Consider the following 26,559-nt stretch of genomic DNA (forward strand, 5'->3'; position numbering starts at 1 on the left):
GCACAACTCTGAGTAAGTTAAAAACCATAACTGAGTAAGTTAAAAACCATAGCACTTTAATGGGTGAGTTTTAATATACCTCAATAAACCTGTCACTAAAAAAAAAAAGAATGATGAACATATAGTTAAAAAACAGAGAGGAAAGGTAATTTGTGAGTGCGTTTGAACATATAGTTAAAAAAAAAAAACAAAACAGAGAAGAAAGGTAACAATGTGAGTGCATTCTTACCATTCTCTCCCTCCCTGGTCTTAGGAACAAGGAGGGCCTCAGTATGGGAGAGAGGCATCCCTTTTTCTGGAATCCCCCATCTCTAAGACAGTGCCACTTAAATTTTAAGTTGCATACAAAGCACCTAAGGATCTTGTCCGAATGAAGATTATGTTTCAGAAGGTCTGAAATGGGACCTGACATTGTGCATTTCTAAGAAACTCCTAGGTGATCCTGAAACTTCAAGTCTTGAAGTTAAAGCTTCAAGTCTTAAAGTTAAAATTTTTATTTATTTACTCTTATTAACATATAATGTGTTATTTCTTTCAGGGATGCAGGTATGTGATCCATCAGTCTTACACAATTCACAGTGCTCATCATAGCACATACCCTCCCGGAAGTCCATTAGCCGGCCACCTCATCCCTCCACCCCCCTCCACTCCAGCAACCCTGAGTTTCTTTCCTGAGATTAAGAATCTCTTATGGTTTCTCTCTCTCTCTCTCTGGTTTCATCTTATTTCATTTTTCCCTCCCCTCCCTGATAATCCTCTGCCTTGTTTCTCAAATTCCTCCTATCAGTGAGATCATATGATATTTGTCTGTCTCTGATTGACTTAACATAATACCTTCTACTTGCATCCGTGTCATTGCAAATGGCAAGATTTCATTTTTGATGGCCCCATAATATTCCATTATACATATATATACACATATATACATGTATATATATACATCTATATATAGATGTATACACACACACATACACACCCCACATCTTCTTTATACATATACATATATGTATATATACATATATATGTATGTGGGGTGTGTGGGTGTGTGTATATATATATATATACACACATCTATATATAGATGTATATATAAAGAAGATGTGGTATATAGCATATACCATTCATCTGTTGAGGGGCATCTTGGCTCTTTCTATAGTTTGGCTATTGTGGACATTGCTGCTATAAACTTTCAGGTGCACATGCCCCTTCAGATCACTACATTTGTATATTTAGGGTAAATACCCAGTCGTGCAATTGTTGGGTCATAGGGTAGCTCTATTTTCAACTTTTTGAGGAACCTCCATGCTGTTTTCCAGAGTGGCTGCACCAGCTTGCATTCCCACCAACAGTGTAGGAGGGTTCCCCTTTCTCCGCATCCTTGCCAACATCGGTTGTTTCCTGACTTGTTAATTTTAGCCATTCTCACTGGTGTGAGGTGGTATCTCATTGTGGTTTTGATTTGTATTTCCCTGATGCTGAGTGATGTTGAGCACTTTTTCATGTGTCTGTTGGATGTCTTCTTTGCAAAAATGTCTGTTCATCTCTCCTGCCCATATCTTGATTGGGTGATTTGTTTTTTGAGTGTTGAGTTCAAGAAGTTCTTTATAGATTTTGGATACCAACACTTTATGTGATATGTCATTTGCAGATATCTTTTCCCATTCTGTTGTCTGTTGTCTTTGTCTGTCTGTCCATGTCTGTTGTCTCCCATTCCCATGTCTGTTGTTTTTTGGTTTTGTTGACTGTTTCCTTTGCTGCTCAGAAGCTTTTTATCTGGATGAAGTCCCAGTAGTTCATTTTTGCCCTTGTGTCCCTTTCCTTTGGCGATGTGTCCAGGAAAATGCTGTGCCTGAGGCTGAGGAGGTTGCTGCCTGTGTTCTTCTCGAGGATTTTGATGGATTCTTGTCTCACCTTTAGATCTTTCAACCATTTTGAGTCTATTTTTGTGTGTAGAATCACATTTTGAATAGAGAGAAGAAACTCTAAGACACCCAGTGAAATTATGTTTATTGCCTGATTGGGATCGATATTATGTCAGCTCTGAACTAAAGTTAAGAGATCTGGGGCGCCTGGGTGGCGCCATTGGCTAAAATGTCTGACTTGGTTTCTGCTCAGGTCTGATCTCAGGGTTGTGAGATCAAGCCCCACATCAGGCTCCATGCTGTGTGGAATCTGCTTGAGTTTCTCTCTCTCTCTCCTTCTGCCAGTACCTCTCTCCCTGCTAGCACTCTCTCCCTTCGAAATAAGTAAATAAATCTTTAAAAATCATAATAAAGTTAAAAGACCAACTAAATAGTTTTATTTTTACCTCATACTTGGTAGTGGCATTTACTAGTATCTTGAAAAAGCACATTACTAAAGTACACTGTGGAATTTATTATCTATTTTTATTGAAAAGTTAGTATTTGGAATTTGTAAGAGAACTAGGTTTGAATCCTGACTCTGTCATTTACCAGAGTCATGGCCTTGGATTACTTTATCTGAGTTTCAGTATCTTCATTATAGATTGGAGATAATGCTATTTATCTTAGTGGAGTTTTGTGAGTACTAGAGACTATATGGTGTATACATAGTGGTCAATCATAAGATTACTACTTTTTAAAGATTTTATTTATTTACTCATTTATTTGAGAGAGAGAGAGCATGAGCAGGGGAGGGGCAGAGGTGGAAGCAGACTCCCCACTGAGCAGGGAGCCTGATATGGGGCTCAATCCTAGGACCTTAGGATCATGACCTGAACTGAAGGCATCCCAGGAGATGCTTCTTTAAGATTCTTTTACTTGGAGTGCCTGGTTGGCTCAGTGGGTTAAAGCCTCTGCTTTTGGCTTGGGTTATGATCCTGGGTCCTGGAATCCAGCCCCGTGTCGGGCTCTCTGCTTGGCAGGGAGCCTGCTTCTCTGCCTACTTGTGATCTCAGTCTGTCAAATAAATAAATAAAATCTTTTAAAAAAAAAAAGATTCTTTTTCTTCATCCATTTGAAAAAGATATTGTTTAGAGTTCTAGGAAAATGCATATGGAATATAATTTTTCATAGATAGAGCTATGGATTTTTTTATTAGTTCTGATATGAAGGAATTCAAAGTAAAAGTTCAGATATTCAATAAGGAATTTTGGTCTCCTTGATTCTTTTTTTTTTTTTTAACCTTTTATTTATTTAGGTAATCTGTATTCCCAACATGGAACTTGAACTCATGACTCCAAGATCAAGAGTCACATGCTCTTCTGACTGAGCCAGCCAAGCACCCAATCTCCTTGGTTCTTAAGTGTGAAGCTGAAATAATTCAACAACAACAATCTTTACTTTTGTTGAAAAAAATTTTCAAACTGTTGCTTAATTTCATTTTAGGGCCTCTGTTATTTTCCTTTTTGTTTACCGGTACAGCAGGCAAGTTCTCCTAATGCCTGGCCCTCAGGGAAGCCTACAGAGAGAGGCAATTTGGAAAACCCTGCTTTGGATTGGAGTTGCTCCTTAATAGCTCCCCATGGAAGAGGGATTCCTGCTGCAAATGACATGACATCACAGGCACATGGCTTGGGCTGGAGCAAGGACTGCTGCTTCTTCCTTCTTGAGGCTCTCTGACCTAGGAGGTCCGTGGTCTAGACTGCTAGGTGAATGCACAGGTCCCTTGTTCCTCCATGTCATGCCTGGTCTATTCTCTGGAAGTTACAGAGACACAGAGGCTGCCCAATGTGTATGTTTACTTTTCTTTTCATATGCTTTTGACTTTTAGGTTGACTTCATCTCCTTGGTTTTCCTGGTTTCTGGAAGAAAATGAGGCAAACGTTATCATTGGCAAATTCCTGCCATGCAGCTTTAGTACACTTTAGTACACACACCGCTTTTTTACACTATAAATTTAAATTCTTGCCAACACATTCTATCACCATGTACTCTTCATTACCTTTATGAAGGCCTAAGCAGTATGGAGACAAGAATTTGTTTTCTTCTCTATTTGATTTTTAAATTATAGACGACTCTAATGCTGCCAGCTGGTAAATGTTTAGAGTTTAAGGTAAACATCACTCCAACTTTTATAATGTTTAGAGTTTAAGGTAAACATCACTCCGACTGAAAACTGATTTTGAAGACACCCTTTTTTGGGGAAAAAAAAACTATTTTATAAAGAATACTCTTAAACACATATTTTCCAAATTTGAAAGGGAAAACAAGGGGTTCTACCTGTTCCATGCGGTTTTGAATATTTAGGATTTCTTCTGTTAACTGTTCTGCTGCATGCGGTGCTCAGAAAGACTGAACGGGAGACACCAGTCCCCAGAAAGGAATAGCCTCATGTTCATGGAGTGAGGAAGTGCTAGCTGCTGGCTGGGGACTTCCCAGATCACTAATTTTGAAACCTCCAAACACTGACCTAAAGATCAAATTCTTGTCCTCAATAGCAAGGATCAAACAGTTGGAAGGCTGTATTCTGTTTCCTCATCCAGCACCAGGGTTCTGTTGGACAGTTGCAATTAAATGGATGCTAAGTCCCGCTTGTTCTTTTCTTCCTCATCTGTCCAATTAAGGATATTCTTTGATTTGGTGCATCTTAGCCATTCGTTTTGGTGGACAGTTGCTCCTCTTGTTAAAAAGACCAAAGACCATTCTAAACTTGGAGTCAGCCAAGTAGATAGAACAAGTATCTCATCATTCCACACAGCTGCCTTAGGAGCACTGGGTTCCAATCTATGCAGAAGTCCCCGTTATGAGCGTTGTTATGTACAAGAACTTGAGCTTTGAGAGCAGCCATGTAGCATAAATTGTACCTTGTGGACATTTTTGTATGGTTTAGTTCAAGTACAATTACCTGACGTGAGAGCCTATGTGACACTGAGACAAAAAAAAGAGAGAAGAGAGAAAAGAGGGAGGAGCAGAAGTTATCTTGATTCATTTCTCTTAATTCTCCCTAGGGGAAAAGAATGACTAAAATATAACCTGAATATAAGAGCATTAATATTATTAATAATAATACTTTTGATAACTAAGCCAGTGATTTCACAATACTTTTATCATCCATTATTTTCTTTATACTCACCCAAATCTCAAGGTCCTATAGAATGGGTATTGCCATATCTTAAGTTTTTTTGTTTGTTTGTTTCTCTTTTCTCTTTCCTCATTAACTTTGTTTGAAAATGAGGGACCTTGGGGCACCTGGGTGGCTCAGTGGGTTAAGCCTCTGCCTTCAGCCCAGGTCATGATCTCAGGATGCTGGGATTGAGCCCCACATCGGGCTCTCTGTTCAGCGGGGAACCTGCTTCCCTCTCTCTCTCTCTCTGCCTGCCTCTCTGCCTACTTGTGATCTCTGTCTGTCAAATAAATAAATAGAATCTTAAAAAAAAAATGAGGGACCTTGACCTGAGCTCTAAGAACTTATAAATTTTGAATGAAGGGGCGCCTGGGTGGCTCAGTGGTTGGGCCGCTGCCTTCGGCTTGGGTCATGATCTCAGGGTCCTGGGATAGAGCCCTGCAGCGGGCTCTCTGCTCAGCGGGGAGCCTGCTTCCGCCTCTCTCTCTGCCTGCCTCTCTGCCTGCTTGTGATCTCTCTCTGTCAAATAAATAAATAAATAAATCTAAAAAAATTTTTTTTGAATGAAAAAAGCCTATATTATTTTGAAGGCATTGTCTTTCCTCTTAGACATCAGCCTACAATGTCCTTTATAGGCGGTACAAAGGTTGTGTATATATACAATATTGTACATCCCAGCAGAGTGATGTCAATGGGCCTTCCATTTAGAGTAAACTCAATGACAGAATTTATATCCAAAATCAAAAAATGGAAAATTCTAGACTGGTTTCAAAGTATCATAGTGCAGAGACAGTCAGTTGACTCCTGGAAAGCCTCTCTTTTTGTACATCTGAGCACTCATAGTTCATATGATTATATTTCTTGAGTCTATTTAAAATCTTGGGGGCACCTGAGTGGCTCAGTGGACTAACCTTCTGACTTCAGCTCAGGTCATGATCCCAAGGTTCTGGGATTGAGCACAGGGCATCAGGCTCCTTACACAGCGGGAGCCTACTTCTCCCTCTCCCTCTGCCCTTCCCCCTTCTCCTGCTCTCTCTCAAATAAATAAATAAAATCTTAAAAGAAATGAAATCTTGGGGATGCCTGGGTGGCTCAGTTGGTTGGACGACTGCCTTCAGCTCAGGTCATGATCCCGGAGTCCCAGGATCGAGTCCCGCATGGGGCTCCCAGCTCCATGGGGAGTCTGCTTCTCCCTCTGACCTTCTCCTCGCTCATGCTCTCTCTCACTGTCTCTCTCTCTCAAATAAATAAATAAAATCTTAAAAAAAAAAGAAATGAAATCTTGATCATTACAGCTTATAAATGAATACAGCCACTTGGAAATCTGACTTAAAATGAAAGTCTGGATATTTGTCTCAAATGTTGAGATAACTCTCAAATGGTAAGCTCTTTGCCTTGAATATTAGGTCGGTCATCCTCCTTTAAATCTTGTCTTTCATTAACCCATCCCTACCCCCATTCATCTCCCAAATAAAACCTCTAACAGAGTTTTCCATGGTCTTTGTAGTACTCCATTCCTGTAAATTCCTTCCCCATGTTTTTCTTCTGTTTCACTTAGTTTGGAAAATGGCAGTATAGAATATGTTTGGTAATGTTTGGTATAACCTTAATCCTGGCTGGCATCAGTGATCACTTAAAACACACACACACACACACACACACACACATTTGAAGATATCTTTTCTAAAAAAACCTATTTTATAAAGAATTTTGCTGAATTCTTTACATATGTAGAATATGTATATTTGTATATATTTGTGTATATTCCTCTGTGTGTGTGTGTCTGTTTGTGTGCGTTCTGGGGTTGAAGTATAGAAGTAAAAACCTTAAATAAAGTAGAAAACAAGCATCTCTTATTACCCAGTCCCCTTTTAGTTGTTTAGAAAAAATGTTTCCCCTGTTGTTCCTATTAAATATTTTTCTAGTTTTGGCATCATACACCAAAATGTGATGTCAGAGTGTGTGTGTATGTGTGTGCATGTGGGATAGAGGTAAGGGAGAGACTAGGTCACATCCTATAATGTGCAGTGGTGAAGAACCTATTAAATTACATAATCTTTAATTAGCAGATCATTGAGAATATGAACACACACACAGGCAATCAAAAGGTGACGTCAGTGAACGGTTACGGCTCAGCATGACTGTTCCTGTTTGGTATTGCATTTATTCCTAGAACTCTTGCTATCACAAGGCTGTCTTTTGAGTTTTACTGTAGGACTTTAGAAATGTCTATAACAAAGAGGCATCTGGGTGGTGTCCACCTCTTGGCTTTGGCTCAGGAAATCTTGGGGTGGTGAGATCGAGCCCAGCATCAGACACCACACTCAGCATGGAGTCTGCTTGAGATTCTCTTTCCCTTTTCCTCTCCTGCTCATGCTCCCTTTCTCTAAAAATAAATAAATAAATCTTAAAAAAAAAAAGTCTATATCCGATAGCATTAATAAGTATTCTAGGACATAGTTAAAACAAGGAACAAGAAGGATGTCTGGGTGGCTGAGCCAGTTAAGCATCCGCCTTAAACTCAGGTCATGATCTTAGGGTCCTAGTATCAAACCCTTGCATTGGGTTCCTTGCTCAACTGGGAGTCTGCTTCTCCCTCTGCCTCTGTGTCTCCCCTCCCCAACTTGTGCTCTCTTTCTCAAGTAAGTAAATAATCTTAAGAAAGAAAAAAAAAAAAAAAAGCAAGGAACATGGTGCTGAATGAAGTATATAAATATGGCTTTGGAATGACCTTATTATTAGCAATAGTCATTTAATTAACTTCTAGTTGAAAGAATAACATGCTCACAAGATTACTGAGCTTCAGAAGACCCATTCTGGTATAAATTAGGTCAGAACAGCACATGCAACTCAAGGATTGCTGAGGAGGGTCAGATGCCTATGGTGAAGTTGCCTCCTCATGAAAGGGGAGTATTCAAGGAGGAAACTGGGTGCCCTTGATCTATGGTATTTGGTTAAGTTTATAAAAATGGTTTCTATCTAACCTCTCCATGATCAGTTATAAATCATGCTAATGAAGGATTACTAAAAATCCTCAGTAGCCAATCAGGGTTACCTCTTTACATCTGTTTTTTCCTAGAGAAGATCTTTTTGAAGGCCATGGACTACTCTAATTCTCCCACAATTCCATCTTAGAAACACTGGTTGCTAGTTCATAAAAAAACAGAGAGTAGGTGTGGAGTCAACTATAATACTCCTTTTCTAGAATACTTTGGACTTCTATGGGCTAAAGGGGAAACACATCAGCCATCAACTCCAGTTTTTGCTGGACAGAGTATCCATATTCTTAGTTAGCTGTTGGTTGGTTGGTTGAGGAGGAAAAAAAAAAAAGAGAGAGAGAGAGCCCTTGGACTGTTCTGGGTCAAAAAGGACCTCACATTGACGAAATGTATAATCAATATCCTGGTCTTGGTGTTTGGGGCAAAAATAGTCCCTAACGTTGAATGGCATGGTGTATTCTTTTGTTTGAGTATAGTTTGTGGATGGACTCTATTGATGAAAACACACTGTGGTAGAGAGCAGTATGAGTATGTGTGTGTGGCGGGGGGTTCAGTGTTGTTTTTCAATGGCCTGTCGGATAGGCTTGATGGAGTGTGTTGGGTTGTTTCTTCTTTGTTTCCTGTCTTCTTCCTCCACAGCAAGACAGGCAGAACAACACACTTGTACCCAGATGTCCAGGAGTTTCTCTGGAGGGGTAGGCCGATGAGCACTAACCTGCCAGTGCCCACCCTTCAGCCCCTCCGGTTGCTTTTGAATCCAATTTTGTTAAATTTCCAAGCAGAAAGTGATAATTTGGAAAAGTGCCAAAACCCACAGTAGTTTTTCCTGGCAGCTTTCCTTTGGTGTCATTGGTAAGTTTGCATTTCACCGGAGTGCCACAACACTACCACCACAGTATCTCACAGCTCCCTTTTTTGTTTGGTCCACTTTTCTTTTCTCTTTGGAAGAAGCCATTTTCTTTCTGTAGGGATAGCTGGGTTTCAATTCTATTAAAGCTAGTCAGAATGCTTTCCCTTAGGGGCCATTCACTTCCTGTCTTATGCCTAATAGGATCCTTTGGATTTTCTTTGATTCTTACATAAAAAGCCCGGGATGATCATTCTGTAGTATTCTCTTAAGGTAGCTGTGTTGCAGAGAACAGGCAGCACATTTTCTGTTTCAGCCTCCCATCCTGTTTTACAGGACTGCCTGCCTCCCTCCATTTTGTCAGTGCTCACACAGTTGTTCTCTTTCCCACTCTCTTCTACAGAACTTGTGTTGGAGCAAAAGACTCCATTCCAGATCCATTCCAGAGTTGCTATGAGAAACCTCCCCACTCACTGACTCTTTCTCCTATCTCAGTAAAATGGCAGTGTAAGAAAGCCTTATGCAATCAGGGCTGAAGGAAATACCCACCTAGAATATTTGATTTTCCTTCTGATTTTCTCCTCTACCCTCAACGTCCAAAAATTTCCCTTCCAATCATTTTTACGTGTGTGAAATTTTCCTGGATTGGTTTTAAAATAAAGCAAAACAAAAGCAGCCTACATTGATTTAATATGGGAAGTCGAAGATAACAGACTTTTCCTGTTCCTGAGCAATAGACTTCAATATTAAGATTGATGACCTTATCTTTTCTTGGTAATATTGTTGGTACTTAGCTCTCCAAATCCAAAAACAACTTAGTATAATAAGTACCAAATACAAAATCATGAAGTTTCTCTTCTAATGGACTATAAAGGGGCTTTTTTTTTTTTTTTTTTGGCAAGTAGATTTTTTTCATATACTATTTTTGTATCAGTTGGTGAATACAAACCTTCAGTGAGCCTCAGCAGAAATGTCCAAATTCCTGATCTGCCCAGTGGTTTTATAAAATTCCAGTTCAGGTATGTTTGTTTGTCTTTAAAATATTGGCAGTACTTTTACTCTCTGTTATCTCCAAAAGAATAGACAGCATGCTCACCAATGAGGTTGATGGATAAGGAAAAGGTACATAATAGAGTGGGAGAGTTGGTACCTATTTCCTCATGTTAGATGGAACCTGGGTTGTAAGATTTTGTTTCAAATCTGCCACAAATCAGACCAGCCTGGATCTTTACTTTATTTCTGATTTTAGTTTTTGGAGAGGTAATGGTGAGGGTAATTCTCATTTTATAAAGCAAACTGATGTACACCCTAAGGTATTTTTGGAGAGCTACTCTTCTGGTAGTGGAAAAAAAGAAAGCCTCATTCAGAAATGAACATTTCTCAAAATGTGTTCCTTATTATTCTATATGTGAATTTCTCCAAATTATTTTAAAACTTTGAGATTGGTGGAAGAAAGCATCTACACAAGCAGTTGTTGAGCGCCTGGCAAGCTCAATGCTTCTGGGGTTGCTGCTTCAGGATTCTAGACGTTGGGCAGGCACAATTTTACCGCTAAGAGCTGTTGAGCGCCATTTCGACTCCATTCCATTTTTCTCCCTGGCGATCCAGTTCGTATCTTACAGCTCCCGTCTGGGAGCCGATAATATAATGAATTGCCTTGACTCTCGCTTCAATCCACTTTCCTCGCTTAATATGCAGCCCAAAGTTTTGCTGTTCGCTGTCAGATGGTAGTGCTAGACTTTCACACTGCTCCCAAAGCCTCCGCTGGGGCTGTTTCTGAACACGGAGTTACAAACTTTAAGAAGCAGGCAGTTCCAGACGGAAATCCACGCCAGGATTTGAACTCTGCTTCTGGCTTCCGTCAACTGACATAGTTGCCCTTTTGCTCAAACTCGCAGCTCCAGTTCGCACTCGGGAGAGCTCCGCTGGGTGTCTGCTGCTTTGCCGCGGCGGGGACGCGTGTGGGGGCCACAACCCGGCGCTCCTCCGATTCCTCGCGCCTTATTCAGAACCGAGGCAAACCCTCACTAGGATCCCAGGGCTTAAAACGTCTTCCCCCCAAAAGAAGTGGGGAAAGGAAGGAGCCGATCTCGATCTTTTTTGTTTGTTGAGTTTTATATTTCGGACCCTTAAGGAAGCAAATTGTGAGAAAGGAAGGGCTGTTCTTCCAGCAAACGTTTCCCTCTCTTAGCAAGCCCTCCAGGCCTCGGTTCCACATTTTGCAGTTGACTGCGTGGATTTTAATAGGTTGTTCCTATATTTTCGGGCCCAATCCTTGCACACTGTACAAGCCGGATAAAATGAGAGCACATCCTCTGCCATTTTCAGTCGGTTTGTCCTGGCAGCCCTGCCCCCCTCCTTGGCTGCCGCAACCGCTGGAGTTAAAGCTGAGCGGAGAAACTCCGCCTGATCCGCTGGGCGGGAGATCCAGTCCATATTTGCCAAGTGCTGTGCGGTCGGGGATGGCGATAAGAACTCTCTTGTGAGCGGGCGAGCAAGACTTTAGTCCGGTTTCCATGTCAACGATTCAGTCCATATTTGCCATCAGGCTGTTGGAGGCTGAGGCGCTTTCGTGAGGGTAGCGCTGTCCTAGTCCTAGTTCTCCAATCTGCGCCGGGATTCCTGAGCTGCCTGGGTGTGGGGTTAAAATACTGGGGCTATGGGGGAGAAAACTCCACCGGGAGAACCCGCAGCCCCAAACCTGAGTCTTGGAGCTCCCGCCAGCCACGTGCCCAGCTCCTCCCCTCCCCCCCCCCCTTTCCCGCTGCCATTGCCCCTAGGGAAAGCTGATGGGCCAGTTTCTAAGAAAGTTCCCTTCAACTCGGCAGTCCCTGGGATAGTGGTCTGGGGCTCTAAAGGTAGGGGTGGGAGAGGTCCCTAAACGATTTGAAATTTTTTAAAAAATGGTAAAGGAGAAATCCTACATTACCTGCTCCAGTCCAAGTGGATAGAGTTTTACGCACTTTACCTTATTGCTAGATAAAAATGGTGGCTGTTTTCAAAACAGCGTGCCCACGTGTAGGAAAGGGATTTTGGCACTTTTCAAATTTCACTGCCATTGAAAATAAGGGGAATGAGGGCTTTCTCTGGAGACAAATCCATTCTGGCTTCCAGATTTTCACTAGGCTCCAGGTTTCCCATTACACTCCAGCTCTGAGGAAAATGGCAGGGTAATTGCATGTAAAAATTCCTCATTTGTGTGCAGGACTCAGGACTGTTTGCCAGCTCAGAAGCAGTTGATTAAATAGCCAAGCTCCATTTATGAGGCAGCCTATAATTTGGTTTCTAGGACCTAATGCACCGGGAGAGTAGTTGCCCCTGAGGACTGTGAGTGAAAGGAGGGCACTTGCCCATTCCAGTCGGTCAGAGCCTGGTAGTTTGGTTCTTGACTTGAGGGGGGGGGGGCACCAGGCTTAGATTAACAGAAAGGTTTTGTCTTTTTAGTGTAAGATGATATTAAGTTTTCTTCAGAGTAGGAATGACTTCAGGTTTTTTTAATTATTCACAGTGACCAGCGGCATGACCAGAATTTGTCCAAGGGGCCTGTAGGATCTGGAAGTTCTAAGATAATGGATCTGTGGCTATGACGTCTCAATTTATAAAATCTGAGGGGAAAAGAGGCCCTGGTGTCTAGTGACTACACTGGCCTGGGCCTCTCCCAAGGCAGCCTTGGGCCTGGTGAGGAGCTGGAATCCCCTCTGGCTTTTGCAGCCTGTCACATCAGGGCATTCCAAATCAGCTTGAGGAGGAAAAAGCTGCTGCTGGGATTTGGTAGGGCTGGAGATCTAGAGTTTTCTATGTATGTTTCTAGCTCAATTGGCACCTTTTGAAATATAATAGTAAACTTTGAAGAATCTTTACACTGGGGGGTTGAAAACAATTTGGTTGCATCCATTTTTTAAGTGACCTGTTAGACTGCCCCTTTTCTCTCTTTAAGTAAGGAGAAAATGGTTGGCCTCTCTGTGGCCATCCCCATTCTGTCGTGGTTCCTTTGAACACTCAGTTTCCTTCAGTCCCTGGAGCCTCTTGTGTCAAGTGTTCACAGTCTTACAGGTATTATCTTCAGAGACTGGGGCTATGATCATTGTGGCCTAAGTTCTCTTAAGAGGAAAAATTGGCCTTGGGTTCTCCTGCTAGAAGGCTGTCATATGTCCCCAAAATAGCTTCAATGGTGGTCATTTTATGTTAGTGTTGAGATAATCTAAGGTTGAGATGATCTGCTTTCAGCTTTGATCTCAAACCCATTCTTATATTCTGATCACATTGTTGAATGTGGGAGGACTTGACGGCTTTTTTTTTTTTCTTTTTTTCTTTTAAGGCTAAATGGACGGGGATTCTGCTACTTTTAAAAATCACCCTCCTCTGTGCTTTGACTGACAGGGCAGTCCCTTCCCCTCGGTCTTCAATTCTATAAAATGGGGATAATCGGGGATAATCGGAACCTCATGCCCTCAGGGCCTTATGAGGCCGGGCTAATGAGGGAGGGGAGTGGAAAAACGGAAAGTCTGAACAATGATCTGTCATTCTTTTGGGCTTGCAAAGGGGGTAAAATGTAAGGCCCTGCTCGTTCACTCAGCTGGGTCTTTAAGAGCGGGTTTGTAAAAGGCTTTGAAGAAAAGTGCTGTAGAGGTGCTAAGTAGCAGCCAAGAGACCAGGCCCGCTGCCAGGGGGTCAGGCCTGGGCCGAGGCAGCCGCGGTCTCGGGCTCAGGCCAATTTTGCAGCCGCGAGTAAAGTTCACGCTGCCCGCTCCCCTCTGTGCGGCCTGGAGGGGACCAACCGGGATAGGAACGCCAAGAGGAAGGCGGCGCAGGCTCCGGAGAGGCGTGGGCTCCGGGCCGGGTTTTCCCCGAAGCCTTCGGCGGCGGCGCTGCCGAGCGAAAGCGGCAGAGGGCCTGCCGCCGCCGCGGCTCGTTCTCTCCCCTCCTCCTTTGTGAGGGGAAGGGAGCGAGTCCGTTCCATGGCCTGCACCCGCTCCGCGCTCCGTTCCGGGTTTGCCAGGCGGCCGCGACGGCGCTGGGTAAAATGGCAGTGCTGAGCCTCGTGTCGGAGTGAGGGGGACTCGGAGGAGAGTGGGGCGCTCTAGCCGCTCAGTCCGGCCGCCCGCCCGCTCGCCAGCCCGCTGCCGCGCAGCAGCCTCGGCCCGCGCCGCGGCCGGGGAGGGGAGGCAGGGCGCCCGGCCGGGTCCGCGCTCCGACTCTGCCTCCCGGCGCCCGGGCTGCTGCCGCGCGCCCTCCAGCCCGCCCGTCCCGGGTCCCCCTCCCCCCGCTCCCTCCCTCCCTCCCCGCCCCCTCCCCCTCGCCTCCCTCCCTCCCTCCCTCCTCCTTTCTCCGGCAGCAGAAAGCGGAGAGTCACAGCGGGGCCAGGCCCTGGGGAGCGGAGCCTCCACCGCCCCCCTCATTCCCAGGCAAGGGCTTGGGGGGAATGAGCCGGGAGAGCCGGGTCCCGAGCCTACAGAGCCGGGAGCAGCTGAGCCGCCGGCGCCTCGGCCGCCGCCGCCTCCTCCTCCTCCGCCGCCGCCAGCCCGGAGCCTGAGCCGGCGGGGCGGGGGGGAGAGGAGCGAGCGAGCGAGCGCCGCGCAGCAGCGGAGCCCCGCGAGGCCCGCCCGGGCGGGTGGGGAGGGCAGCCCGGGGGACTCGGCCCCGGGGCGGGGTGGGAGGGGGGGAGAAGACGAAGACAGGGCCGGGTCTCTCCGCGGACGAGACAGCGGGGATCATGGCCGCGCAGGTCGCCCCCGCCGCCGCCAGCAGCCTGGGCAACCCGCCGCCGCCGCCCTCGGAGCTGAAGAAAGCGGAGCAGCAGCAGCGGGAGGAGGCGGGGGGCGAGGCGGCGGCGGCGGCAGCGGCCGAGCGCGGGGAAATGAAGGCAGCCGCCGGGCAGGAAAGCGAGGGCCCCGCCGTGGGGCCGCCGCAGCCGCTGGGAAAGGAGCTGCAGGACGGGGCCGAGAGCAATGGGGGTGGCGGCGGCGGTGGAGCCGGCGCCGGCGGCGGGCCCGGCGCGGAGCCGGACCTGAAGAACTCGAACGGGAACGCGGGCCCTAGGCCCGCCCTGAACAATAACCTCACGGAGCCGCCCGGCGGCGGCGGCGGCGGCAGCAGCGATGGGGTGGGGGCGCCTCCTCACTCAGCCGCGGCCGCCTTGCCGCCCCCAGCCTACGGCTTCGGGCAACCCTACGGCCGGAGCCCGTCTGCCGTCGCCGCCGCGGCGGCCGCCGTCTTCCACCAACAACATGGCGGACAACAAAGCCCTGGCCTGGCAGCGCTGCAGAGCGGCGGCGGCGGCGGGGGCCTGGAGCCCTACGCGGGGCCCCAGCAGAACTCGCACGACCACGGCTTCCCAAACCACCAGTACAACTCCTACTACCCCAACCGCAGCGCCTACCCCCCGCCCCCCCAGGCCTACGCGCTGAGCTCCCCGAGAGGTGGCACTCCGGGCTCCGGCGCGGCGGCCGCCGCCGGCTCCAAGCCGCCTCCCTCCTCCAGCGCCTCCGCCTCCTCGTCGTCTTCGTCCTTCGCTCAGCAGCGCTTCGGGGCCATGGGGGGAGGCGGCCCCTCAGCGGCCGGCGGGGGAACCCCCCAGCCCACCGCCACCCCCACCCTCAACCAACTGCTCACGTCGCCCAGCTCGGCCCGGGGCTACCAGGGCTACCCCGGGGGCGACTACGGCGGCGGGCCCCAGGACGGGAGCGCCGGCAAGGGCCCGGCGGACATGGCCTCGCAGTGCTGGGGGGCTGCGGCGGCGGCGGCGGCGGCGGCAGCAGCCGCCTCGGGAGGGGCCCAACAAAGGAGCCACCACGCGCCCATGAGCCCTGGGAGCAGCGGCGGCGGGGGGCAGCCGCTCGCCCGGACCCCGCAGGTACACAGCTGAGTGGGGAGGGGGCTGGGGTGAGCGGGGTCCTGGGAGTGGGTGGCGGCTGCGGGGAGCAGGCCACAGCCTTGGGCTACCCCCAGTCCGGGGCCCCCACTGCTGGGGAGCTGCCATTGTCTGGCTCTTCTCTTAAAATGGCTGCCTGTCTGCCTTCCTCTCCTTCCCTCCTTCAGCCTTTGTGTGGGGCTTTCCCTGAGGTGTATGCTCCCCTTCTCCCTCTCCCCTGGTCCCTTCGAACTCCTGGGGTCTTCAGAGGGGTGCAGGGCAGAATGTGCGGGAAAGGGCCTGGCCCGGGGTGAGGGGGGTGCTGGGGGCTCAGCTTAGGGGTGTGCAGTGCTATGAGCTCGCGGGTTGAGTGGACAATTCTTTGCTCACCTGCCGCTCCTCTCTGCCCGCCCTCCTGCCTTCCTCTAGGCCGTTCCCCATCTGTGCTTTCAAGGAGGGGCCCCTCGGGCTCTGGGGTACCTCGGGGGAGGTCAGGGGCCTGCTTGGGGGCAGCTAGAGGCCGGCTGCGGTTCACCCAGGGCAGCCCGGGCCATCTCCTGTCTTAGTCTCCGTCGGCCCAGTGGCCTGGGCTTCTCCCTGGAAGTGCTGGTAAACAGCTGAGTGATTGGAGTAGTAAGTGCAGATTGCTTTGGTTTGGGATTTGAATTATGGAGGTAAAATCCTTCTGTCAAAGCCAGGAGACAGTTGGTCTTAGGTTGACATCCTATCTGTGATCTGATTGGCTCCCCATCTCCTGCTCTTGGCCATTTATAATTGCCTCTGATGTAATGGTACAACAATCCTGATGAGCTCATAAACTTTTACACTCTGCTTTTCTGCCAGTGATAACCCAAACCATCGCTGCCACTATCTGCCTTTTATTCCAGAGCTGAAATTGGCTGTGACCTTGAGGAGGGAGGTTTAAGCAGCAATACTGTATCAGCAGGAGCAGAGCCCCAGACAGGCTGCCCTTGTTACATTGTGCCGAAACAAAAGAGGAGGCAGTGGCATTTTGCTTGTACCTTGGATTTATTTTGCTTGTTATGTTTTATGCAGCCTGAAATAGATTCTGTGTTGTCAGAACAGTAGCTGAGTTTTTCTCTACAATGGGTTTGCTGTTTGTTTTGGTTTTGTGACTTTCCTGATGGTATAAATGACTTCTTTGATGGCTCTGAAGATGCATTTGTCTTGAGTAATTTTGACCATGTTCGCTTTTCAGAATCGAAATTATTTTATTGGGGTTATTTATTGAGTGACAAATGTGGGATCTTTATGGGAGGGGTGTAAGAGAAAACTTTTTTTTTTCCTTAAACTGGAAGCTTTCTGAGAGAATTTCATATTAGGTTCAAGTGTTCTGTTTTAAGGAAGACTGGCCTCATTCTTTGTTTACATGTTGAATCTTGTTAACACTTTGTTAATTGAACTTTGGGAGAGCAGCTCTGATTTAAAGAGAAGCTGACATCTTTTATGATCTTGTGTGGGACTTTCTCCTAAAGGCCTGGTTTGTTGAAATTTATCATTTGTTCCTGGGATATCAAAAAGGTTGGTTTTCTGTTTTGTCATCAGTCACTTTAGAGCTTTGAAATAGAAGTCATCTAATTTTTTTCTTTGCATTTTAAGGTATGTTCCATTTTTTTTCTATCTTCCAAACCTATAATGATACATGGTATTTGCTTAGAAATGACAACTTTTAGGTACATTTTTATGCATTCTATTTTATTTTTATTTTGCTCTTAGTATCTCTTAGCATCTTTCTTTCTTCAGTGTTTTAGTCAGGAATATTGGGTATTCTGTGGAGTAGGTATCTTTTGAAAGGGGAAAAGCTCTTCATGCCCCCAGCCCCCAGTAGTACCTAGTGGTACCTTCCTGCTATGAGATTTTGTTCACTGATTAGCTGTGTTCCTTCCTCATCCTGGAACTGCTTTTCTCTTCTCTTGAGCTGGGAGTTTTGAAAATAGCTGTGTTAAATGGCAGATTTAGAGCTCTGTGCCTTGACTCCACATTGTCTATGATGTTCTGTGTTGGGGCAAGAAACGGGAGTTTTATATGGAATTTCTGGTTCTGGAGGATAAGTTTTGTCTTAGAGAAGAGAACATCCTCTTCTTTCTGGATAAGAGACATTACATCTCTTTTCCCTTGAGGGGAGGAAGTGTGAGCCAGTTACCTTTCTTAAACTATTAGAAGAAATAATTTGGGGTAAGTTAAGACTCATTTACAAGCAAAAATTAATTTGAATTTTGCTGGTTTGGGGATATCCAGGCAAACACTTTGTTTTTTTGAGGGGGTGGGGGGAACTGGATAAAACAAACTTTTGCCATAGAGTGGTTTCTGTTTTTCAGTCATTAAATATTTGAGCACTTTGTGTGCTAGATACTATGCTCTGTGCTGAGTAAATGGTAGAAAAATAGATGTCGTCCCTGTCTGAAAGCTTGTCTGTGCTACCTCTCAATGAGTTTCTGGATTCACTTTTAACATCACCATACCTAGCACTTAATGCAAGGTTCCTGTTCAATTTCATTTCAGTTGCCTACTCCCTGACCTCCAGAGAATGGGCTCTTGAGCATTCACTTGTGGAAGAGACTATACAACTTTCAGTTTTGTGGTAGTCTCCATGAACCATGTAGATGGATAGATTTTGATACAAATTCTTCTTTGCTACTTAAGGATAAAGCTCTTGTCAGAGGACGAATCCTTCTTTTTAAGCATTCTTAAATAAGAGGGTCTTGCTCTGTCCCTTTCTCAGTCTTGGATTAAGACTGTTTTGCAGAGAATTGATTGACACAGCTAAGATGGTAATGTTCTCATTTGACTCTACTTTTATGAAATAAAGATTAGCTAAGTGTTTGTTTTGTGGCTCTGTCTTTTTCACAGGAGCAGGAAGATCCCAGCCAGCAAACTTTTCCTTTATTGCTTTCCATATGTAACACTGTGGCTTCAGGTGTTGAATCCTGCTACTGATGAAATATTTTTCGGTCACCTATGTGCTTGAGCCTCATGTGAAGCTTTTTATTTGGGATGCTTTTAGCTGTAGTACCTTGAGAGGAGTATCAGCTCATCAAAGTAAAAAATGAAATAGAATATGTGGTCCAGGATCAAGATGAATTTGATTGTAGAAGTTTAGCTGTTCTTGCTATGATATTTCCGATTCCTGGGAAACAAATACAGGAATCTTGGGCTTGTTATGGGAATGCCTGCTGGCAGAAATTCTGGGCTGGCTAAAATACAGGACTCTTGGAGCTCTCTCAAGTAGGAGGGACCAGGAAAACCACACTGAAATGGCACTTAGTTGTGAGGCTTCATGTTTCTCTACTGTCCATGAGAAAACTAGGGGTGATGGGGGTTGGGTTGGTGGCAAGAGAAGAGAAAGCATCCAAGACCAAGGTTGGCTTCTTTGTATTGGGCCCTGTAAGGACTTTTCAAGGTTTCTTTCCTTTGTGTGTGACACAGAGTAACCATGACAAGTGGCACCTGCTGTAATAAGATGTCTTGGGTTGCATTAAACATTCATCTGTTGGATTGATTCCTTCAGGGTGTGATGTCTACAGTAGACTTTAGCAATGAAGTTAGTGAACTTTTGAAAATTTGGAAAGAGGCTAACAGAGTATGGCAGGCCCATTCCCAACACCCCACTTCCCAAGGTTGTATTATAGAATTCTAGAAGCCACCGAACTGAGCAAATATATGGTTAAAATATGGTATTCAAAATAAATTGGCACTGAACTGTTCTTTCCTGCCAGTGAACTGGGATACCTTAGTCTCTAAAATGGAGTCCTGATTCCCATGGCTTTTATCTCTGGGTTTCTCCTTGTTTAGATTGATCATTATTATTGATGCACACTGAGTTGTGTGTGACATAGTGGTGGGGGGTAAAGAGCACAAGGCTCAGGAGCAAGAGGCTTTGATTCCACATTCAGTTCTAGATTAAGCTGTGTGATTTGGGGCAAGCCGTTGGTGTTGTCTCTTCATCAGTAAAGTGAAATTGGTGGATTGCATGGCCGCTTTCTCTGATGCTACACATTGGGCTGTGCTTTCGTACCTGACTTAACACGACGGCAACTTTTTCCTATACATGTACCGGTCGGGGTCTTGATACTGTCTGTCTTCCCTTGGGCCTGAAGAACTCAAGGCTGTTTCCTCCTGAGGATTTACAGGAGCAAGCTCTGAACAATTGGGTACCACGATGATCTGTGGCCCTTTACAGAAAAAGCCCTACCAAACTATTTTGCTTTGAAACTTTGTCATTAATCATTCTACCTGGCTGGTGGTTAAAACACTAAACATTAATGGAAAAATTGGTCAGACTTCATTAAAGGAAGACTTGAAAAATAGTTGCTTCAAAATCTCCAAGAGGGGATTTGGGGAATAGATTCAGGGTGGGGTAGGGAATAGATATTCATAACATTAACAGTCTGCTTCTTTTTGGAGGGGGAGGTTAGGAAGGTGGGAGAGGTCTCTTTAAGTTTTCCAGACTCTTTGGGTGTTTGGGCAGGTCTAGGTCTGGTTTGGGCAGTTGGTTGTAATCTGAGTGCCTGAACTTGTCCTGTAAGTTTTGCTGAGAGAGGAGCAAACGTTCCTGAGACTGGAACAGGAAAAGCCAAGCATTACAGGGTCAATTTCATAGGCCTGTTGCCCTTTTCTCATACCTTTGGTTTTTTAAGCTACATGGTGTGATTTCCAAATGCTGGAAATGCTGTTCTCTCTCTTCTCCAGCACACCTGAATTTCCTTTCTTTCTCCTCCTGGCTTAGTAGTTTAGAAGGATAATTTAGGCATATTCGAAGTATGCTAAAAGGAAGCTTCCCTTTATGAAAGAGGGGAAAAGGTAGAGGAAAAGGTGTTTGATCATTCTCTGCTTGACACAGCAGCTTCTTCCTCTCTGAAGGAACCAAATGTTTCAGAGCTTTGTGTAAATACTTGCTGAGCTGTCAATATGTACCCAGGAGGTTTCTGTAGTAAGATGTAAACGGCTCTATAGAATGTTTGACAGGCAAATTAATAAACAGTTTTCAAGCAAAGATAATGCTAGTCTGTTCTCATGTGGGGGAATAAGTAACTGGAGAAAAAGAAATGTGGGTAGGGAAGGGGGTAGTAAGGGGGGGGTGTGGAGATGTGGAGATAAGGAGAGATGATCTAAAAGAGATTGGAAGTGAAAAGATGCTGTCCTGGAAGAGAAGCCTCCATGGTCCTGGCTCCAGGCTAAGTTCAGGGCACATGGAGCCCCTGTTCAAAATGGATTGCAGTTTCAGAGTGAAAATAAACAGAAGTTTGGAAAGAAGATACTAAGTTTCAATAGTGAGGTAAGTGCTCCAAAAGCTTGGTTTATGAGACACTGAGTTTCAAAGCCTTGTTCTTTGGGAAAGGTTTTGTAGTTTGGTGAGATGTTTTTAAGGTTGGGTTTGCATTTTTGGAATACCAGAAAGGAGAGGGGAGAAAAAGATAACTGCAGCTTCAGCGTCGTCCTCAGCATCTGTTTTGCTGTGGCTCTCAGGATTAGAAGCCCACTTTATGGGCTGGGTTTATTTGTATAGTTTTCACTGGATTCCTGTGCATTCTTCATATATATGTTCAAATTAATGCTTCCAGGTTCCTGGGTTAGTACAAGGCCTAAATGTTTGGGGACTCTCTAAATGCTGCCTGAAGGGTTATATGGGTAGATTCAGTCTTTGTTTTTGAAATTGCCATTTTAGGATTAAAAACATTTCTGTGTTCCTTCAGTGAAACATTCTTTTTGTGGAGGAAGAAATATTTTAGAAGTATTTTAGCTGTGTGCCTGTAGTATTCTGCTTTGGTAGCCTTGTGAGATGACCAGATTTATCTCCTCAAAGTCTCTTTTTAAACAAAATCCACTGACTCTGACACCAGTTTTCTTCACAAGAAGTGTTTTTATAGACCAGAGTCCTGGAAGTGCCTGTTTGACTTAGCAGAGTAGTAGGGATTATGAATATCATTATGGCCCTGGCCATAATTTTTAGGCTCCACTGACTTACCAAAGGCTATCAGCTTGTTCTAAAACAAAATACAAAAATTTGGGTTGACACAGACATTGGTTGCACAGACCTTTCTCAGTGTCATGGTGATAAGGGTATTAGATCATCAGACTTGTTGCCGAAAGTATGATTTCTGGCTCTGGGATTTGGAGGTTCAGATGGGAGTAGGAAATAGCCCTTTGTGAACACGCCAGTTAGATACTAGGAAGGGACTTAAAAGAGACAGTATCTGCTTCAGAGGAATTTCATTTTCTTGGCAAAGCATGCTTATGTGCACACATCTGGAAAACTTGCAAAGCAGGGTTTTGTAAATGGGTATAGACCAAACTAAGTGTGTGGGCTGAAAGAATTCAAGAATAAGGAGCAGTCAGAGTTGGGCAGGGTTAACCTGGGACAGGTTTTCGGAGGCAGTGAATCGTGAAACTTAATGTTCAAGAGGGGGAAAGTTAAAATACTAATTTGCTTTTTCATAATGCTACTCTGAGTGCCACAGGCTCTATAGGATCCATGTTACACAACCATCTCCAGACCTGTAGTTGCTTCATTCTGGTGACTTTGAGAATTTGGACTGTCACTATAAAATTCTGTGAAAGAGAGTGGCTCCAGGGTCTTAGTGGTTCTTGTGGTTATGTGGGGCCTTTAGTACAACCTGCCAAATTCTTGGCCAGTTTCAGGGGCTCTTTTTTAGTAATTTTGGGTTTCGAAGGTTGTGTCACCTTCAGAGTTGTGTGCCCTGGACAACTCTGCAGTGACAGTGGTTCAACTTTGGTTGGAGAGCTTAGGTTTTTTTCTTTTTTTGGCAGAGCTAATCGACTTTTCTTAAAATGAGAGCCATGAAGTACCTGTCCAGATACTTAGGCTGCTGCTATTTCTAAAAAGCTGGGAGCTGTGCTGAAGCTGAGTTGCTTGGATCAGACCTTATATTGAGGGTTGATGGGTGGGTAAGGCAGCACATGTGCAGTTTGCCCATCTGTTCAGAGAAATGGCCTTTAATATTGTTCTTGATTAGGTTGGCTATGGCCAAAAAGCTCATAAATGCTGCAAACACATGCTTATTCCTATGGGAGCCTCTGAAATGGCAGTGATTCTTGTTTCTCTCTACCTGCTGGTCCATGTGCAGTTGGACCACACATGACTTCTGGTACTTTTCAAGGGCTGTAAGTGGATGCTTAACCACTGAAGATGCCTGGAGAGTCCAGTGCCAGGCCGCTGCCTTGCGTTCACCTGGAAGAGAAGGCTAGGTTACACTGTTGCAGTATACAAAAGTATAGAGTCCTGAGTACAGATTCTAGTCTAGAAATCTCTTTCCCAACTTGTTTTGCCTTGCCATTCTGGCATTTTGCAAAGCGAGTTTCCAGGCACTCAGAATTAAGGCTCAGTGGCTCATCTGCGATGGATAGCAGGGGAGGCTATCTTAGGCTGTCTGGGTTTTAGAGGAATCCAGGTTAGGGTGAATGTTGACTTAACAACCTTGAATATTCTTCATGAAATTGTCCCCCCCCCCCATTCAAATGGGATGGGATTAGTTTTTATTAAATGTTAAGGGACATCTGAGTGAACTTTCATGTGTTTTTGCTAGTCATGTGTGCATGCCAGAAGATGATCTTGGGACAGGTTGAGTCTTTATTTCCCAATGGCTTCTACATATTCCAAGGGTGTGCTGCAGTAAGAGGTCCAATGCCAAGAATGCATTCCAACACGCTGCAGAGTAGGAAATTTGATCCCTAAAATGTTGACTTAGTGTTGGTTATGGTACATATTAGAAATCACCCAGTAATCCAGGACAGATTTTTGTCACCCTCCAGGAAGCTAATGTTGATATGAAATACTAAGGGGCTTTGGGCACCAGGGCTATGTGCTCTGCAGGCCCAGAGTGCTGCTTAAATTGCCACCCATATGAAGAGGAAATGTGCCATGTGCTTTTTTTCCTCTTTTGCATTTGGGCTTCCTTATGGCTTCGTTGCTTCTGGGTTCCCAAGTCTGCAATGTTAGATATTAGACTTCCTCCTCCCTTGGCACGGGCACATTCATGATTTTTTGTGGCTCATCACCAGCAGCCAAGATTTTTGTATGCTTTTTCCCTCTTAAACTTGTTAGCTTTCAGCTTGCTTGTTTATAGACATCTCTGTTAAAAGGAACTCCCTGCTTGGGATCTAGCACCAGCATGACGGCAGCAGGGGAGTTGAGGGGCTGGTGTGATATCAGTCATTTAAAAACCCATTTGCTGTGTGCGTGTTGTTTTTTATTTTGCTTCCTGTTTTCCTTGAGGTCACAACTTGCTTGTTGGGCATGAGTGCATCTGGGTCCAGCTGTTTGCTCTCAACTGACTTAGGCCTGATATACTTTGACTTTAAGCAGAGTGTGAGTTCAGCCACATGGTAGATGATTAAAGGCTACATAGTGCTGAGTGCTTCCCCTTAGAGGAAACAAATGCGTGTTTGGGCTCTTCTTGCACAGTGATTTCCCCCTCCTTCTGAGTGGACCTTCTTATGGCTTTCTCTTGTCCTTAGTGAACAAGTCACCTAAGCAGAAATGCTGGGAATTAGTTGCTCTTTGCTACTGTGTCTGGTCTGGTGCGTATGGATTGCTATCTCTGTTCCGATCCTTAGGTGATGGAGTTCTTCGGTTGCTCCAGCAGTAGTAGATGTAAAAAGTAGTAGATGGGAATCTGGCTGCCAAAGATAGCTCTACTATAAAAGATTTGGGGAGCAATTCTATAGGTAGTTGATCCATAACTTTGTCCTGGGCTAGGGATAGGCTGAGAATCTCACTGAAATTCCAATTTTCAAATGATGGGATACTGAGGGTGAGTGTTACTGTTAACAGCCATGCATTTGCGTACTTACCATGTGCCAATCTCTGTGCTGGGTCTTTCTATGAATTTACTTATTTAATCTTCAAAACCATGAGAGGTTGGTTCTATTGTTACTCCTCCCACTTTACAGATGAGGAAATGGAGTAAAAATGAGAAATTTGCCCTAGGGCAAAAAGCTAGTAAAAGGTAGAGTTCTGATATGAATCAAGGTTTGTCTGATTCTTGAGCACCGTAACATTTTAAAATACTAAATTTGCTTCTTCAAAATAAATTATTCAAGCACTAAGGCTTATTGGGACATTATTTTTGCAGTAGCCTGGGACTCTTAAATGGGATGAAAGACTGAAAAGCCTTTAGTTACAGTTTTACATTATGCCTAGATTTCTGTCCATCTAGAATTTTATTTAAGTTTCTGATGAATGGCCATGTGATTCCCAATGCAAAGAATTGGTGGCATTTGGTGATCAGGCCACTTTTCTTTTTGGGAGGGACCTTTGAGAGGAGTGAGGGTAGGGGTGGATTGAGGCTCAAAGTGATCTAAGTAAGAGCAACTTGCCTTATGAGAGTATTTGCAGATTGATTTTACTTTCTATGACTTGGAGCACTTGCAGGAAAGGCAAGGTTTATGATCTTAATTTCCACTCGGGGAAAGTGAACACATGAAGATTGAGTACCTCACACAAAGTTTCATAGCAGAGTCAGCTCTAAAACCAAGGTTTAAAGTTCCCTTATGCTGTGTGACTTTAGGCAGGTCACTTAACTTCTCTGAATCTGTATCCTCAACTATATAATGAGGAAAAAGATCTACCTTGTAGGTTTCAATAAATATTAATAAGATATATGAAGATACTATTATCAAAATAAAATTTGAACATGACTCCTGGTTGGTAGAGGCCCGTTTGAGAGGGGGATAGTAGGGAATGGTTAAGGACACTTGGTCTTTACTGAATTAAAAGCTATCCCATAGTTCTTAGCTACGTATAAGTTATATTAATGCTTAAAAAAAAATAACAGATTTTATTACGCATCTTTTGTTCTGGTTTGAGAGATTAGTCCAGTAGTTCTCTGTGGGATCCCTAACCATTAGCATCAGCATTACCTGGACCCTGTTGAGAAACGTAAGGGGGCGCCTGGGTAGTTCAGTCAGTTAACTGTCCAGCTCTTGATTTCAGCTTGGGTCTTGATCTCAGGGTCATGAGTTCAAGCCCCACATTGGGCTCCATGCTGGGTATGGAGCCTACTTAAAAGAAAGAAAGAAAGGAATGCAAATACTTATCCAGACCTGCTGAATCCAGAACTCTAGCAGGATGTTTTAACAAGCGCTCCAGGCCGTTGTGATGCATACCCAAGTTAAAACTACTGGGTTTATGCATTTATGGTCAGCTGTGCTACAGAGTATATCTGAATTACGGGAGGGACTCCTTCCAGATTATACCATAGGCTAATGTTTCACATGTATCTGCCCTTACAAGATGTGAGAGAATTACTGGATAGAGAAGAGGTAAATGCGTGGGGTTGGGGAAAAGAAAGGAATACTTTTTGAGATGGATCTTCTGCTATGCAGTAATGATAAACTCCAGTGACCAAGCAGGTCTGTTTCCTTATAGGTCTTAGGGACTCCCTGCCTTCCAGTTCTCTTTTTCTTAGCTCTTTGGTGACATGCAGAATGAGGATAATCTGAATCTGTGGTACTGATTGTTTGATGAAGGTGGAAAAGTTCATTTTAGGATTGTGACTGTGTGGTCAGTAGGTATGACCAGGCAAGTAAATTGACTAAGAAAGTGATTCTTGAAAATGGCACTGAGGCCAGTTTGGGAGCTTTGATTAAACGCCATGATGTCCCTTCTGCTCGTGATGGCCAACTGATCTGAGAACAGGGCCTTTGGTGATCTGCTGGTCTCTTAGTAGGACATCCTTAATGACCTCCCTCCTTCTCTCACACCTTAGCCTTTCAGTGGCTAGCTAGAGTCTTGCTGTAATTCCTTTCCTTGTGACCCTTGTCTTAAAGTCCTAGCTTCTCTAAGTCAACTCCTGACA

At 45.0% G+C, this 26,559-nt stretch overlaps 1 protein-coding gene and 1 long non-coding RNA gene across 3 annotated transcripts in view; both read left to right on the top strand.

Annotated features, from left to right (window-relative positions):
- LOC309841656 overlaps window positions 1–26,559 on the top strand; it is a 963,915-nt gene that overhangs the window by 140,491 nt on the left and 796,865 nt on the right. The window lies entirely within an intron of this gene.
- Window positions 14,524–26,559, top strand: part of ARID1A (AT-rich interaction domain 1A) — a 69,818-nt gene continuing 57,782 nt past the window's right edge. For both annotated transcript variants that reach the window (XM_082684727.1, XM_082684728.1), the window contains exon 1: window positions 14,524–15,724. In XM_082684727.1, coding sequence (XP_082540853.1) covers window positions 14,585–15,724 — 1,140 coding nt within the window. In that variant the 5' untranslated portion in view covers window positions 14,524–14,584. The remainder of the gene's footprint in view (window positions 15,725–26,559) is intronic.

The sequence above is a fragment of the Mustela nivalis genome, assembly GCF_964662115.1.
Source record: "Mustela nivalis genome assembly, chromosome: 10".
Taxonomy (NCBI): domain Eukaryota; kingdom Metazoa; phylum Chordata; class Mammalia; order Carnivora; family Mustelidae; genus Mustela; species Mustela nivalis.